An 18,285-nucleotide genomic window follows, 5' to 3' on the forward strand; every position below is an offset into this window, starting at 1 on the left:
ACAGCTTCATCTATGCCCTGGCCACACACACCAACACTGAGCAGAAGTAAGTACTTCCCTTCTATCACAGTTACCTCATAGCTCTGCACAACAGCTTCATCTATGCCCTGGCCACACACACCAACACTGAGCAGAAGTAAGTACTTCCCTTCTATCACAGTTACCTCATAGCTCTGCACAACAGCTTCATCTATGCCCTGGCCACGCACACCAACACCGAGCAGAAGTAAGTACTTCCCCCCTATCACAGTGACCTCATAGCTCTGCACAACAGCTTCATCTATGCCCTGGCCACGCACACCAACACCGAGCAGAAGTAAGTACTTCCCTTCTATCACAGTTACCTCATAGCTCTGCACAACAGCTTCATCTATGCCCTGGCCACGCACACCAACACCGAGCAGAAGTAAGTACTTCCCTTCTATCACAGTTACCTCATAGCTCTGCACAACACCTACATCTATGCCGTAGCCATGCACACCAACACCGAGCAGAAGTAAGTACTTCCCTTCTATCACAGTTCCCTAATAGCTCTGCACAACAGCTTCATCTGTGCCCTGGCCACTCACACCAACACCGGGCAGAAGTAAGTACTTCCCTTCTATCACAGTTACCTCATAGCTCTGCACAACACCTTTATCTATGCCGTGGCCACGCACACCAACACCGAGCAGAAGTAAGTACTTCCCTTCTATCACAGTTACCTCATAGCTCTGCACAACACCTTCATCTATGCCGTGGCCACGCACACCAACACTGAGCAGAAGTAAGTACTTCCCTTCTATCACAGCTACCTCATAGCTCTGCAACACAGCTTCATCTATGCCCTGGCCACACACACCAACACTGAGCAGAAGTAAGTACTTCCCTTCTATCACAGTTACCTCATAGCTCTGCACAACAGCTTCATCTATGCCCTGGCCACACACACCAACACTGAGCAGAAGTAAGTACTTCCCTTCTATCACAGTTACCTCATAGCTCTGCACAACAGCTTCATCTATGCCCTGGCCACGCACACCAACACCGAGCAGAAGTAAGTACTTCCCCTCTATCACAGTGACCTCATAGCTCTGCACAACAGCTTCATCTATGCCCTGGCCACGCACACCAACACCGAGCAGAAGTAAGTACTTCCCTTCTATCACAGTTACCTCATAGCTCTGCACAACAGCTTCATCTATGCCCTGGCCACGCACACCAACACCGAGCAGAAGTAAGTACTTCCCTTCTATCACAGTTACCTCATAGCTCTGCACAACACCTACATCTATGCCGTAGCCATGCACACCAACACCGAGCAGAAGTAAGTACTTCCCTTCTATCACAGTTCCCTAATAGCTCTGCACAACAGCTTCATCTGTGCCCTGGCCACTCACACCAACACCGGGCAGAAGTAAGTACTTCCCTTCTATCACAGTTACCTCATAGCTCTGCACAACACCTTTATCTATGCCCTGGCCATGCGCACCAACACCGAGCAGAAGTAAGTACTTCCCTTCTATCACAGTTACCTCATAGCTCTGCACAGCACCTTCATCTATGCCCTGGCCACGCACACCAACACTGAGCAGAAGTAAGTAGCCCCCTTCTATCACAGTTACCTCATAGCTCTGCACAACACCTTCATCTATGCCCTGGCCACGCACACCAACACCGAGCAGAAGTAAGTACTTCCCTTCTATCACAGTTACCTCATAGCTCTGCACAACAGCTTCATCTATGCCGTGGCCACACACACCAACACCGAGCAGAAGTAAGTACTTCCCTTCTATCACAGTTACCTCATAGCTCTGCACAACAGCTTCATCTATGCCGTGGCCACGCACACCAACACCAAGCAGAAGTAAGTACTTCCCTTCTATCACAGTTACCTCATAGCTCTGCACAACAGCTTCATCTATGCCCTGGCCACGCACACCAACACAGAGCAGAAGTAAGTACTTCCCTTCTATCACAGTTACCTCATAGCTCTGCACAACAGCTTCATCTATGCCCTGGCCACGCACACCAACACCGAGCAGAAGTAAGTATTTCCCTTCTATCACAGTTAGCTCATAGCTCTGCACAACAGCTTCATCTATGCCCTGGCCACGCACACCAACACCGAGCAGAAGTAAGTACTTCCCTTCTATCACAGTTACCTCATAGCTCTGCACAACAGCTTCATCTATGCCCTGGCCACACACACCAACACCGAGCAGAAGTAAGTACTTCCCTTCTATCACAGTTGCCTCATAGCTCTGCACAACAGCTTCATCTATGTCCTGGCCACGCACACCAACAACGAGCAGAAGTAAGTACTTCTCTTCTATCACAGTTACCTCATAGCTCTGCACAACAGCTTCATCTATGCCCTGGCCACGCACACCAACACCGAGCAGAAGTAAGTACTTCCCTTCTATCACAGCTACCTCATAGCTCTGCACAACAGCTTCATCTATGCCCTGGCCACGCACACCAACACCGAGCAGAAGTAAGTACTTCCTTTCTATCACAGTTACCTCATAGCTCTGCACAACAGCTTCATCTATGCCCTGGCCACGCACACCAACACCGAGCAGAAGTAAGTACTTCCCTTCTATCACAGTTACCTCATAGCTCTGCACAACACCTTCATCTATGCCGTGGCCACGCACACCAACACCGAGCAGAAGTAAGTACTTCCCTTCTATCACAGTTACCTCATAGCTCTGCACAACAGCTTCATCTATGCCCTGGCCACGCACACCAACACCGAGCAGAAGTAAGTACTTCCCCTCTATCACAGTTACCTCATAGCTCTGCACAACACCTACATCTATGCCGTAGCCATGCACACCAACACCGAGCAGAAGTAAGTACTTCCCTTCTATCACAGTTCCCTAATAGCTCTGCACAACAGCTTCATCTGTGCCCTGGCCACTCACACCAACACCGGGCAGAAGTAAGTACTTCCCTTCTATCACAGTTACCTCATAGCTCTGCACAACACCTTCATCTATGCCGTGGCCACGCACACCAACACCGAGCAGAAGTAAGTACTTCCCTTCTATCACAGCTACCTCATAGCTCTGCAACACAGCTTCATCTATGCCCTGGCCACACACACCAACACTGAGCAGAAGTAAGTACTTCCCTTCTATCACAGTTACCTCATAGCTCTGCACAACAGCTTCATCTATGCCCTGGCCACACACACCAACACTGAGCAGAAGTAAGTACTTCCCTTCTATCACAGTTACCTCATAGCTCTGCACAACAGCTTCATCTATGCCCTGGCCACGCACACCAACACCGAGCAGAAGTAAGTACTTCCCCTCTATCACAGTGACCTCATAGCTCTGCACAACAGCTTCATCTATGCCCTGGCCACGCACACCAACACCGAGCAGAAGTAAGTACTTCCCTTCTATCACAGTTACCTCATAGCTCTGCACAACAGCTTCATCTATGCCCTGGCCACGCACACCAACACCGAGCAGAAGTAAGTACTTCCCTTCTATCACAGTTACCTCATAGCTCTGCACAACACCTACATCTATGCCGTAGCCATGCACACCAACACCGAGCAGAAGTAAGTACTTCCCTTCTATCACAGTTCCCTAATAGCTCTGCACAACAGCTTCATCTGTGCCCTGGCCACTCACACCAACACCGGGCAGAAGTAAGTACTTCCCTTCTATCACAGTTACCTCATAGCTCTGCACAACACCTTTATCTATGCCGTGGCCACGCACACCAACACCGAGCAGAAGTAAGTACTTCCCTTCTATCACAGTTACCTCATAGCTCTGCACAACACCTTCATCTATGCCGTGGCCACGCACACCAACACTGAGCAGAAGTAAGTACTTCCCTTCTATCACAGCTACCTCATAGCTCTGCAACACAGCTTCATCTATGCCCTGGCCACACACACCAACACTGAGCAGAAGTAAGTACTTCCCTTCTATCACAGTTACCTCATAGCTCTGCACAACAGCTTCATCTATGCCCTGGCCACACACACCAACACTGAGCAGAAGTAAGTACTTCCCTTCTATCACAGTTACCTCATAGCTCTGCACAACAGCTTCATCTATGCCCTGGCCACGCACACCAACACCGAGCAGAAGTAAGTACTTCCCCTCTATCACAGTGACCTCATAGCTCTGCACAACAGCTTCATCTATGCCCTGGCCACGCACACCAACACCGAGCAGAAGTAAGTACTTCCCTTCTATCACAGTTACCTCATAGCTCTGCACAACAGCTTCATCTATGCCCTGGCCACGCACACCAACACCGAGCAGAAGTAAGTACTTCCCTTCTATCACAGTTACCTCATAGCTCTGCACAACACCTACATCTATGCCGTAGCCATGCACACCAACACCGAGCAGAAGTAAGTACTTCCCTTATATCACAGTTCCCTAATAGCTCTGCACAACAGCTTCATCTGTGCCCTGGCCACTCACACCAACACCGGGCAGAAGTAAGTACTTCCCTTCTATCACAGTTACCTCATAGCTCTGCACAACACCTTTATCTATGCCCTGGCCATGCGCACCAACACCGAGCAGAAGTAAGTACTTCCCTTCTATCACAGTTACCTCATAGCTCTGCACAGCACCTTCATCTATGCCCTGGCCACGCACACCAACACTGAGCAGAAGTAAGTAGCCCCCTTCTATCACAGTTACCTCATAGCTCTGCACAACACCTTCATCTATGCCCTGGCCACGCACACCAACACCGAGCAGAAGTAAGTACTTCCCTTCTATCACAGTTACCTCATAGCTCTGCACAACAGCTTCATCTATGCCGTGGCCACGCACACCAACACCGAGCAGAAGTAAGTAGCCCCCCTTCTATCACAGCTACCTCATAGCTCTGCACAACAGCTTCATCTATGCCCTGGCCACGCACACCAACACCGCGCAGAAGTACTTCCCTTCTATCACAGTTACCTCATAGCTCTGCACAACAGCTTCATCTATGCCGTGGCCACTCACACCAACACCGAGCAGAAGTAAGTACTTCCCTTCTATCACAGCTACCTCATAGCTCTGCACAACAGCTTCATCTATGCCGTGGCCACGCACACCAACACCGAGCAGAAGTAAGTACTTCCCTTCTATCACAGTTACCTCATAGCTCTGCACAACAGCTTCATCTATGCACTGGCCACGCACACCAACACCGAGCAGAAGTAAGTACTTCCCTTGTATCACAGCTACCTCATAGCTCTGCACAACAGCCTCATCTATGCCCTGGCCATGCACACCAACACCGAGCAGAAGTACTTCCCTTCTATCACAGTTACCTCATAGCCCTGCACAACAGCTTCATCTATGCCCTGGCCACGCACACCAACACCGAGCAGAAGTAAGTAGCCCCCCTTCTATCACAGTTACCTCATAGCTCTGCACAACAGCTTCATCTATGCCCTAGCCACGCACACCAACACCGAGCAGAAGTAAGTACTTCCCTTCTATCACAGTTACCTCATAGCTCTGCACAACAGCTTCATCTATGCCGTGGCCACGCACACCAACACCGAGCAGAAGTAAGTACTTCCCTTCTATCACAGTTACCTCATAGCTCTGCACAACAGCTTAATCTATGCCGTGGCCACGCACACCAACACCGAGCAGAAGTAAGTACCTCCCTTCTATCACAGTTACCTCATAGCTCTGCACAACAGCTTCATCTATGCCCTGGCCACGCACACCAACACAGCAGAAGTAAGTACTTCCCTTCTATCACAGCTACCTCATAGCTCTGCACAACAGCTTCATCTATGCCGTGGCCACGCACACCAACACCGAGCAGAAGTAAGTACTTCCCTTCTATCACAGTTACCTCATAGCTCTGCACAACAGCTTCATCTATGCCGTGGCCACGCACACCAACACCGAGCAGAAGTAAGTACTTCCCTTCTATCACAGTTACCTCATAGCTCTGCACAGCACCTTCATCTATGCCCTGGCCACGCACACCAACACTGAGCAGAAGTAAGTAGCCCCCTTCTATCACAGTTACCTCATAGCTCTGCACAACACCTTCATCTATGCCCTGGCCACGCACACCAACACCGAGCAGAAGTAAGTACTTCCCTTCTATCACAGTTACCTCATAGCTCTGCACAACAGCTTCATCTATGCCGTGGCCACGCACACCAACACCGAGCAGAAGTAAGTAGCCCCCCTTCTATCACAGCTACCTCATAGCTCTGCACAACAGCTTCATCTATGCCCTGGCCACGCACACCAACACCGCGCAGAAGTACTTCCCTTCTATCACAGTTACCTCATAGCTCTGCACAACAGCTTCATCTATGCCGTGGCCACTCACACCAACACCGAGCAGAAGTAAGTACTTACCTTCTATCACAGCTACCTCATAGCTCTGCACAACAGCTTCATCTATGCCGTGGCCACGCACACCAACACCGAGCAGAAGTAAGTACTTCCCTTCTATCACAGTTACCTCATAGCTCTGCACAACAGCTTCATCTATGCACTGGCCACGCACACCAACACCGAGCAGAAGTAAGTACTTCCCTTGTATCACAGCTACCTCATAGCTCTGCACAACAGCCTCATCTATGCCCTGGCCATGCACACCAACACCGAGCAGAAGTACTTCCCTTCTATCACAGTTACCTCATAGCCCTGCACAACAGCTTCATCTATGCCCTGGCCACGCACACCAACACCGAGCAGAAGTAAGTAGCCCCCCTTCTATCACAGTTACCTCATAGCTCTGCACAACAGCTTCATCTATGCCCTAGCCACGCACACCAACACCGAGCAGAAGTAAGTACTTCCCTTCTATCACAGTTACCTCATAGCTCTGCACAACAGCTTCATCTATGCCGTGGCCACGCACACCAACACCGAGCAGAAGTAAGTACTTCCCTTCTATCACAGTTACCTCATAGCTCTGCACAACAGCTTCATCTATGCCGTGGCCACGCACACCAACACCGAGCAGAAGTAAGTACCTCCCTTCTATCACAGTTACCTCATAGCTCTGCACAACAGCTTCATCTATGCCCTGGCCACGCACACCAACACAGCAGAAGTAAGTACTTCCCTTCTATCACAGCTACCTCATAGCTCTGCACAACAGCTTCATCTATGCCGTGGCCACGCACACCAACACCGAGCAGAAGTAAGTACTTCCCTTCTATCACAGTTACCTCATAGCTCTGCACAACAGCTTCATCTATGCCGTGGCCACGCACACCAACACCGAGCAGAAGTAAGTACTTCCCTTCTATCACAGTTACCTCATAGCTCTGCACAACAGCTTCATCTATGCACTGGCCACGCACACCAACACCGAGCAGAAGTAAGTACTTCCCTTGTATCACAGCTACCTCATAGCTCTGCACAACAGCCTCATCTATGCCCTGGCCACGCACACCAACACCGAGCAGAAGTAAGTACTTCCCTTCTATCACAGTGACCTCATAGCTCTGCACAACAGCCTCATCTATGCCCTGGCCACGCACACCAACACCGAGCAGAAGTAAGTAGCCCCCCTTCTATCACAGTTACCTCATAGCTCTGCACAACAGCTTCATCTAGGCCCTGGCCACGCACACCAACACAGAGCAGAAGTAAGTACTTCCCTTCTATCACAGTTACCTCATAGCTCTGCACAACAGCTTCATCTATGCCCTGGCCACGCACACCAACACAGCAGAAGTAAGTACTTCCCTTCTATCACAGCTACCTCATAGCTCTGCACAACAGCTTCATCTATGCCGTGGCCACGCACACCAACACCGAGCAGAAGTAAGTACTTCCCTTCTATCACAGTTACCTCATAGCTCTGCACAACAGCTTCATCTATGCCGTGGCCACGCACACCAACACCGAGCAGAAGTAAGTACTTCCCTTCTATCACAGTTACCTCATAGCTCTGCACAACAGCTTCATCTATGCACTGGCCACGCACACCAACACCGAGCAGAAGTAAGTACTTCCCTTGTATCACAGCTACCTCATAGCTCTGCACAACAGCCTCATCTATGCCCTGGCCACGCACACCAACACCGAGCAGAAGTAAGTAGCCCCCCTTCTATCACAGTTACCTCATAGCTCTGCACAACAGCTTCATCTATGCCCTGGCCAGGCACACCAACACCGAGCAGAGGTAAGTAGTGACCTCCCTTTATTTTCTTCTTTTAAAATGATTGTTGTGGACCCAGCACAACATGCGTGCATACGCAGATTAGCATGGCAGTTGCACACAAGGCTGGATTTATACTTCACTGTAGTGACTTGTAGCAAAATGCAGTAAAGAGGCCCTGTAGTGACATATAGCAGAATGCAGTAAAGGGGCCCTGTAGTGACATATAGCAGAATGCAGTAAAGAGGTCCTGTAGTGACATATAGCAGAATGCAGTAAAGAGGCCCTGTAGTGACATATAGCAGAATGCAGTAAAGAGGCCCTGTAGTGACATATAGCAGAATGAAGTAAAGAGGTCCTGTAGTGACATATAGCAGAATGCAGTAAATCATTCAGAATTCCCACTTTTACGGCCATTTTTCTAGTTGCAGCATCGGAAACACTGGTCTCTGCATCTCTCAGAAGACTACAGACTATAGGTAGCCATACACTGGTCGATTTGCCTTTAGATCGACCAACTGACAGATCCCTATGTGATTGAATCTGATCAGAGAGGGATCGTATGGCTGTCTTTACTGCAAACAGATTGTGAATCGACTTCAGCCTGAAACCGATCACAATCTGTTGAGCTGCTCCTGCCGCCTGTCCCCCCCCCCCCCCCCCCCCCCGTATACATTACCTGAAGCTGGCTCTGGGTCTCTGCGCTGCACTGCATCCCAGCATCCCGCACCGCATCCCAGCGTACACTGTGTCACTCCGTGACCAGGAAGTTCAAATAGAGTGCCCTCTATTTGAACTTCCTGGTCACTGGAGTGACACAGGAAGTTAATGTACGCTGGGATGGAGCAGGAACAGAGCGGTGCAGCGCGGATAAGATGCCCGGGAGCCAGCGTCAGGTAATGTATACCTGTATCGGATCGGCCGCCGCTAGCGACGCGCTCCCTACCCACGGGCGATCGACGGTAATTTCCCGCACGGCGCGATCGACGGACCGATCCGATTTCAGGAGGAAATCGGAACAGCGGGTGCGTTTAGCACGAACAATTACAATACAATACAATAACATTTCTATAGCGCTTTTCTCCCATAGGACTCAAAGCGCTTAGGCTCTCTCAGATTCAGTAGTTAGTAGGATGAAGTATTCACACAACAAAAGTTATATTTCTGCAAATGCCAGACTGAACAGGTGGGTTTTCAGTCTGGATTTAAACACATCCAGGGATGGGGCTGTCCTGATCTGTTGAGGTAAGGAGTTCCAAAACATAGGGGCAGCATGACAGGAGGCTCTGGGACCAAAAGTTTCCAAGTGGACTCTGGGTATGACTAGATTATTAGAACCTGTGGATCTGAGAATGCGGGTATTGCTACACAGCTGTAACATATCTTTCAAGTATCCAGGGCCTAGATTATTCAGAGATTTAAATGTCAGTAGGCCGATCTTGAATAGGACCCTCCATTCTATAGGTAGCCAGTGAAGGGAATGCAGGACTGGCATTATGTGGCAGTGACGGGGTTGGTTGGTTAGCAGTCTGGCAGCAGTATTCTGTATCAGCTGTAGGCGGTACAAGGCCTTTTTTGGAAGGCCAGTGTAGAGAGCATTGCAGTAGTCCAGTCGGGATGTGATGAAGGCGTGGACTAAGGTTGGCAGATCTTCTGGGGGTATGAGGTGCTTGATTTTTGCAATGTTCTTCAGGTGAAAATAGGATGATTTCACCACCGCAGAGATTTGAGTTCTGAAGTTTAAATCCCCATCAATTAGAACTCCCAGGCTCTGCACATGATCAGAGCTGCGTAGATCCGTGCCTCCTATTCCCAGTGGTGAAGACTGCAAGTTAAGTTGTTTTGTTGTCATGCACTGCCCTCCAATCAGAAGGACTTCAGTTTTGTCTGCATTTAGTTTCAGCCAGTTGTCATTCATCCATTGCTGTAGTTCACGTAAGCAGGCGTTTATAGTTAGAGTTGGGTCTGTCACACCAGGCTTGAAGGAAAGATATAGTTGGGTGTCGTCTGCGTAGCAGTGGTATGTCAGGCCATGTTTTCAGCAGATTCCATCACAGTGATCGAATCTGCTGTCAAACGGCGGCAAATCGGGCCAGTGTATGGCCAGCTTAATTTTCTTTGACAGGACAAAAAAATCTTGCCTTGGTGTTAGATTTCACTTACAATTGTACAGAATGTTTATTTTACTCCATGTAACAGATAAGAGATACATTCCTTTCTGCTTAGGCTACAGCTAATCCTGAAAGCCCCACATGTTTTTCTGGACTGCTCAAAACATTAAAGGAAGTGAGTGATAAGGAGGGTGAGATATAGAGCAGTACTTATAAACACCTAGACAAGCTATTCCCATCCCAGTTTGGTTGTTGCGCTTTAAGAGGGTCCAGTATTGGAGTTGACTTCTAGACGAGGTCGACTTATAGGATGGATGTACAGGTAATTAATTTTAGTGTCATATTGTATTCCCCGTTATAAAGGACAGTTTTGTATGTTTGTCCCCTTGTCCCTACCAGTCAGTGCCCTCAGATCACATCTTTATTTTTTGTATCTTGAACGTTGGGTTTTGCTTCCTGCAGGTACTCCATTAAGGCGTCAGAAGTGATGGACCTGCATGTGATCAGCTATGAGATGGAGAAGGATCTGGTGCCGATTATCTTGTCCAACTGCCAGTACAGCCTGGAGAGCGGGAAAGAGACTCTGCAAGAGATTGACTTTCCAAAGATCCAGGATCAGATCTCCTCCCGCTTCTTCCAGGGGAAACCCATCATCACCCTCGCTGTGAGTATCGGGAGATTGTCTTCTGGATGAATACGATTTAACCACTTCAGCCCCAAGGGTTGACATTTTTTTGCATCCGAGCAACTTTCACCTCCCATTCATTTGCTAATAACTTTATCACTACTCATCACAATGAATGGATCTATATCTTGTTTTTTTCGCCACCAATTAGGCTTTCTGTGGGTGATACACTTTGCTGAGAATTAATTTATTCTAAATCCATTTTAACAGGAATATTAAGAAAGAAATGGAAAAAAAATCATTATTCCTCAGCTTTTGGCCATTATAGTTTGGAATTAATACATGCTGCCATACCATGTACTTTATTTACCAATTTGTCCCGCTTATTACACCATTTAAATTATGTCCCTATCACAATGTATGACGCCGATATTCAATTTGGAAATAAAGGTGCATTTTTTCAATTTGCGTCCATCACTATTTACAAGCCCATCATTTAATAAATCATATTGATATACTCCTTTGACATGCATATTTAAAAAGTTCAGACCCTTAGGTAACTATTTATATATTTAGTTTTTTTTTATTATTATTATTGTAATTTTTTATTTTTATTTTATTTAAACTTGTATGTGGGTATTTTTTGGTGTGGGAGGTAAACAGGTTTTTTTTAATGTATTAAAATGTAGTTATTTAACACAAAGTGTGTTTTTGGTGTAATTTGCTATTTGGCCACAAGATGGCCACAGTCAAAAAGTCCTGGGAGCGATCGATCTCGCTCCCAGGCAGAAGAAAGGAGACCAGAGCTCAGAAAAGCCGCAGCGTCTGAAGAGACGCTGTCGGCTTTTCTCGGGGGGAGGGTCCGATCAGCGAAAGGGATTTATAATCCCTTTCACTGATCGGTGGGCCAACGGCCATCAGCGGGGGCACGCACGGGGGGCCCGCGGGAGCGCGCGCGACCCGCGGGAGTGCGCGCAGCCTAACTGGACGAAAATTTTCGTCCAGTTAGGCTGAAGTGGTTAATCAGGGCCTACTTTCTAGGATACCAACTTGACAAGCACCAGAGTAAAAGTGACCATATGCAGAATAATGGGGGGGCTTTGGCGCACAGCGTGCCGCACCGAAAAATGGCCGTGGCCATGACATTGTATGGGCGGAGCTAACATAATGATGCAACAGCGAGGCATAAGAAAGCAGTGTTTACGCCATTATGTGGTCAAACGAGGTTTCGCATCATGGGTGTGCAGAAACTGTGTGATGCTACTTAATAGTATACCGTAACCCCAAAGCATCAAACATAGCCATCTATGACCATTAAATAATAAATGCAGCAACAATTACCGGTACTCCAGACACCAGAAAATAAACGCAATGTGGGCAACATGTCAGCACAAAATAAACGCAATGTGAGCAACATTTCAGCACAAAATAAACGCAATGTGGGCAACATGTCAACAGAAAATAAACGCAATGGGCAACATGTCAGCACAAAATAAACGCAATATGGGCAACATGTCAGCACAAAATAAATGCAATGTGAGCAACATGTCAGCACAAAATAAATGCAATGTGAGCAACATGTCCGCACAAAATAAATGCAATGAGGGCAACATGTCAGCACAAAATAAACGCAATGTGGGCAACATGTCAGCACAAAATAAACACAATGGGCAACATGTCAGCACAAAATAAACGCAATGTGGGCAACACGTCAACAGAAAATAAACGCAATGTGGGCAACACGTCAACAGAAAATAAACGCAATGTGGGCAACACGTCAACCGAAAATAAACGCAATGTGGGCAACATGTCAGCACAAAATAAATGCAATGTGAGCAACATGTCAGCACAAAATAAACGCAATGTGGGCAACATGACAGCACAAAATAAACGCAATGTGAGCAACATGTCAGCACAAAGTAAAAGCAATTTGGACAGCATTTAACCTGGAATAAAAAGCATTTACTCACCTGACAGAAGTCTCTGGCCTCTTGCACGCAGCTCCCGGAACCATCTTGCTCCTCCTGCAGTCTCCCGCGCTGACAGGCAGAGCAGGGCTACGGGAAGATGGCGCCCAAAGCCCTGTACTGGAGACACAATAGTCTCCAATACAGGGCTTCGGCAGCCATCTTCCCGTAGCCCTGCTCACCTGCCGGAGACTATGCAGGCTGGAGCGGGGCTGCGGGCTATGAACTGGCGCAGCGTCTATCAGTGGCCAGTTCATTCAGTACTGTGGCCAAAGTCCCGAGGCCGGGACGTCCTGCAGCTAAAAGCGGGACGTTTCCCGGGACCTCATGCAGCCTGGGACAGCGGACCCCGAAGGCGAGACAGCGGACCCCGAAGGCAGGACGCGCCCCGGGCAATGCGGGGCGTATGGTCACCGTACCTTCTGTCATGCTGCCCCTACACTTTGGAACTCCCGGCCACACCTAATCACGACATCTCTGTCACGGATGAGCTGTGAAAGATCGCAATCGGTTCTCTTCACCGATTGTGATTACCGGTACAAACCCAATTGTATGTGTAGTCCTAGCAGAATGTAGAGCCTTTGGGTCTGCCTTTTTTGTAGCTGATAAGCAGAGCTTTCTTTTCATGGAGTCACATTTGTTCTCTGACCAGGCCAATGTTGGTATTCAATTAACAAGTTTAAAAGAATCTTATTTCTCAGCAAGGTGTATACAGTACCATTTGGCCTATGACTATGTGCTCTGTAGTATGCTGCAGAAGATGTCAGTGCTATATAAATGCATAATAATAATATGGTAGGACATTAGACTATGACTATGGTAGGATTAGATTGTGAGCTCCTCTGAGGACAGTCAGTGACATGACTATGTATTCTGTAAAGTGCTGCAGAAGATGTCAGTGCTATATAAATACATAATAATAATATGGTAGGACATTAGACTATGACTATGGTAGGATTAGAGTGTGAGCTCCTCTGAGGACAGTCAGTGACATGACTATGTACTCTGTACAGTGTTGCAGAAGATGTCAGTGCTATATAAATACATAATAATAATATGGTAGGACATTAGACTATGACTATGATAGGATTAGATTGTGAGTCATGTCACTGACTGTCCTCAGAGGAGCTCACACTCTAATCCTACCATAGTCATAGTATAATGTCCTACCATAATATTATTATGTATTTATACAGCACTGACATCTCCTGCAGCACTTTACTGAGGACATAGTCATGTCACTGTCTGTCCTCAAAGAAGCTATGTCCTCAGTAAAGTGCTGCAGGAGATGTCAGTGCTATATAAATACATAATAATAATATGGTAGGACATTAGACTATGATTATGGTAGGATTAGATTGTGAGCTCCTTTGGGGACAGTCAGTGACATGACTATGTACTCTGTAATGTGCTGCAGAAGATGTCAGTGCTATATAAATACACAATAATAATATAATATGACATTAGACTATGACTATGATAGGATTAGAGTGCGAGCTCCTCTGAGGACAGTCAGTGACATGACTATGTACTCTGTAATGTGCTGCAGAAGATGTCAGTGCTATATAAATACATAATAATAATATGGTAGGACATTAGACTATGACTATGGTAGGATTAGAGTGTGAGCTCCTCTGAGGACAGTCAGTGACATGACTATGTACTCTGTACAGTGCTGCAGAAAATGTCAGTGCTATATAAATACATAATAATAATATGGTAGGACATTAGACTATGACTATGGTAGGATTAGAGTGTGAGCTCCTCTGAGGACAGTCAGTGACATGACTATGTACTCTGTACAGTGTTGCAGAAGATGTCAGTGCTATATAAATACATAATAATAATATGGTAGGACATTAGACTATGACTATGATAGGATTAGATTGTGAGTCATGTCACTGACTGTCCTCAGAGGAGCTCACACTCTAATCCTACCATAGTCATAGTATAATGTCCTACCATAATATTATTATGTATTTATACAGCACTGACATCTCCTGCAGCACTTTACTGAGGACATAGTCATGTCACTGTCTGTCCTCAAAGAAGCTATGTCCTCAGTAAAGTGCTGCAGGAGATGTCAGTGCTATATAAATACATAATAATAATATGGTAGGACATTAGACTATGATTATGGTAGGATTAGATTGTGAGCTCCTTTGGGGACAGTCAGTGACATGACTATGTACTCTGTAATGTGCTGCAGAAGATGTCAGTGCTATATAAATACACAATAATAATATAATATGACATTAGACTATGACTATGATAGGATTAGAGTGCGAGCTCCTCTGAGGACAGTCAGTGACATGACTATGTACTCTGTAATGTGCTGCAGAAGATGTCAGTGCTATATAAATACATAATAATAATATGGTAGGACATTAGACTATGACTATGGTAGGATTAGAGTGTGAGCTCCTCTGAGGACAGTCAGTGACATGACTATGTACTCTGTACAGTGCTGCAGAAAATGTCAGTGCTATATAAATACATAATAATAATATGGTAGGACATTAGACTATGACTATGGTAGGATTAGACTGTGAGCTCCTCTGAGGACAGTCAGTGACATGACTATGTACTCTGTAAAGTGCTGCAGAAGATGTCAGTGCTATATAAATACATAATAATAATATGGTAGGACATTAGACTATGACTATGGTAGGATTAGATTGTGAGCTCCTCTGAGGACACTCAGTGACATGACTATGTACTCTGTAATGTGCTACAGAAGATGTCAGTGCTATATAAATACATAATAATAATATGGTAGGACATTAGGCTATGACTATGGTAGGAATAGATTGTGAGCTCCTCTGAGGACAGTCAGTGACATGACTATGTACTCTGTAAAGTGCTGCAGAAGATATCAGTGCTATATAAATACATAATAATAATATGGTAGGACATTACACTATGACTATGGTAGGATTAGAGTGTGAGCTCCTCTGAGGACAGTCAGTGACATGACTATGTACTCTGTAATGTGCTGCAGAAGATGTCAGTGCTATATAAATACATAATAATAATATGGTAGGACATTAGACTATGACTATGGTAGGATTAGAGTGTGAGCTCCTCTGAGGACAGTCAGTGACATGACTATGTACTCTGTAATGTGCTGCAGGAGATGTCAGTGCTATATAAATACACAATAATAATATGCTAGGACATTAGACTATGACTATGGTAGGATTAGAGTGTGAGCTCCTCTGAGGACAGTCAGTGACATGACTATGTGCTCTGTAATGTGCTGCAGAAGATGTCAGTGCTATATAAATACATCATAATAATATTTCTGTATTTTGCAGGGATTGCCGACTCTCACGCTCTCCAATGACAGAAACTACGAGAACCTGTTTACAGATGTAAAGAAAAGACTACCTCAGGTGCGCAACTAAAAAAACTTTCAACAAATTCATAACTTGTGTCTTTTCTCCATTTCGCAATAAAAGTAAAAAGGCGGATGTACACTTTTCTTTTGTTTAGATTGAGGCGTGTAACGCTCTGCTTGTACAGTATATTAGCTATAAGACGGCCACTATTTCTTAACTACTTAAGAACCATAATGACCATAAATCTACGCTTTGTTTTGGTGGTTACCTGGCTGGCCCGATGTAGATTTCAATCACCGCCCGCAGCGCGCATCTGCCGTTTCCATCCCTCCCCGCCGCTCAAACCAGACGTCTCTCGCCGCAGCTCACTAACTCTGCCTGTCTCTATGACGGCAGATCCATGGGAGTCGGTCAGGAGATGATTTTATTGGCTCCTGGCCGTGTCTATCAATGAAAGCGGCTCCTGACCGGCTCACATGGCTTTGCCATCATAGAGACGGCAGAGTGGATGTTAGAAGGATCCCGGCGTGTTGCGGTGACGTAGATTGTGGCGTGTATGCGCGGCGATTCGTCGGGATTCCGTCGTTATTGTACCAGCAGTCTCTGGTCCTTAAAGGGTCAGTTAAGTCTAAAAACAAGAGTTTTACTCACCTGGGGCTTCTACCAGCCCCCTGCAGCCGTCCCGTGCTCACGCAGTCTCGCTCGGATCCTCCTGTCCCCACCAGCAGCTACTTTCCCCAACAGGCTGGGAACGCGAGTGATTCTTCGCTCTCCTGGCCACAATAGTGACCTCTAAATACTGCTATTGCTGCCAGGAATGCGAAGAATCACTCGCGTTGCCAGGCCTGTCGGGCCTGTCGCCGACAATGGAAGTAGCTGCGCGGTAGAGCAGCGAGATTGCGTGGGCACGGGGAAGCTGCAGGGGGCTGGTAGGAGCTCCAGGTGAGTAAAACTCTTTTGTTTTTTTAAGTCTTCAGTGTCCCTTTAAGGGGGCAGAGACTGCTGTTAAGTGGTTAGAAAAAATACACCCCAGTGCCAGCTATTTTAGTATTGTTTGCTGAATGTTATCACAAGATACACATGTACTTATGTCCACATTCATCAATAGGCAGGGGGTAACAATAGAACCTGCAAGGGATGCAGCTGCAGGGGGCCCTGTGGGGGAGAAGTTTATTTTCCCTATCCTGAGAGACTGACAACTAAGGGCACAGAGAGAGAGAATCTTTCTGCTCTCCGCACAATTGTTCTAATGACTGCATCTGCTCAGCCACTGATAAGGAATCATACAAAGTTTTGTAGACAAAGATTTGTAGACAGTCCCTATTCAGTGTGCAGCAGGCTCTTGTGGACAGCGTCCATCCCTAACCTCTCTACCCCTCCCCAAGTGCTGTGTACTGTAGTGATGCTAGAGAAGTCTGCAGAGCCCCGCCCCCAGCCTCTCTACCCCTCCCCAAGTGCTGTGTACTGTAGTGATGTTGGAGGAGTCTGCAGAGCCCCGCCCCAACCTCTCTACCCCTCCCCAAGTGCTGTGTACTGTAGTGATGCTGGAGGAGTCTGCAGAGCCCCGCCCCCAGCCTCTCCATCCCTCCCCAAGTGCTGTGTACTGTAGTGATGCTGGAGTCTGCAGAGCCCCGCCCCCAGCCTCTCCACCCCTCCCCAAGTGCTGTGTACTGTAGTGATGCTGGAGGAGTCTGCAGGGCCCCGCCCCCAGCCTCTCCACCCCTCCCCAAGTGCTGTGTACTGTAGTGATGCTGGAGGAGTCTGCAGAGCCCCGCCCCCAGCCTCTCCACCCCCTCCCCAAGTGCTGTATACTGTAGTGATGCTGGAGGAGTCTGCAGAGCCCCGCCCCCAGCCTCTCCAGCCCCTCCCCAAGTGCTGTGTACTGTAGTGATGCTGGAGGAGTCTGCAGAGCCCCGCCCCCAGCCTCTCCAGCCCCTCCCCAAGTGCTGTGTACTGTAGTGATGCTGGAGGAGTCTGCAGAGCCCCGCCCCCAGCCTCTCCAGCCCCTCCCCAAGTGCTCTGTACTGTAGTGATGCTGGAGGAGTCTGCAGAGCCCCGCCCCCAGCCTCTCCACCCCCTCCCCAAGTGCTGTGTACTGTAGTGATGCTGGAGGAGTCTGCAGAGCCCCGCCCCCA

At 47.5% G+C, this 18,285-nt stretch overlaps 1 protein-coding gene across 1 annotated transcript in view; it reads left to right on the forward strand.

Annotated features, from left to right (window-relative positions):
- Nucleotides 1-18,285, forward strand: part of LOC137564491 (E3 ubiquitin-protein ligase RNF213-like) — a 301,009-nt gene that overhangs the window by 264,381 nt on the left and 18,343 nt on the right. The window contains exons 54-55 of the mRNA XM_068278409.1: nucleotides 10,680-10,881; nucleotides 16,127-16,204. Coding sequence (XP_068134510.1) covers nucleotides 10,680-10,881; nucleotides 16,127-16,204 — 280 coding nt within the window. The remainder of the gene's footprint in view (nucleotides 1-10,679; nucleotides 10,882-16,126; nucleotides 16,205-18,285) is intronic.

Source organism: Hyperolius riggenbachi, chromosome 3 (genome assembly GCF_040937935.1).
Source record: "Hyperolius riggenbachi isolate aHypRig1 chromosome 3, aHypRig1.pri, whole genome shotgun sequence".
Classification (NCBI taxonomy): Eukaryota; Metazoa; Chordata; class Amphibia; order Anura; family Hyperoliidae; genus Hyperolius; species Hyperolius riggenbachi.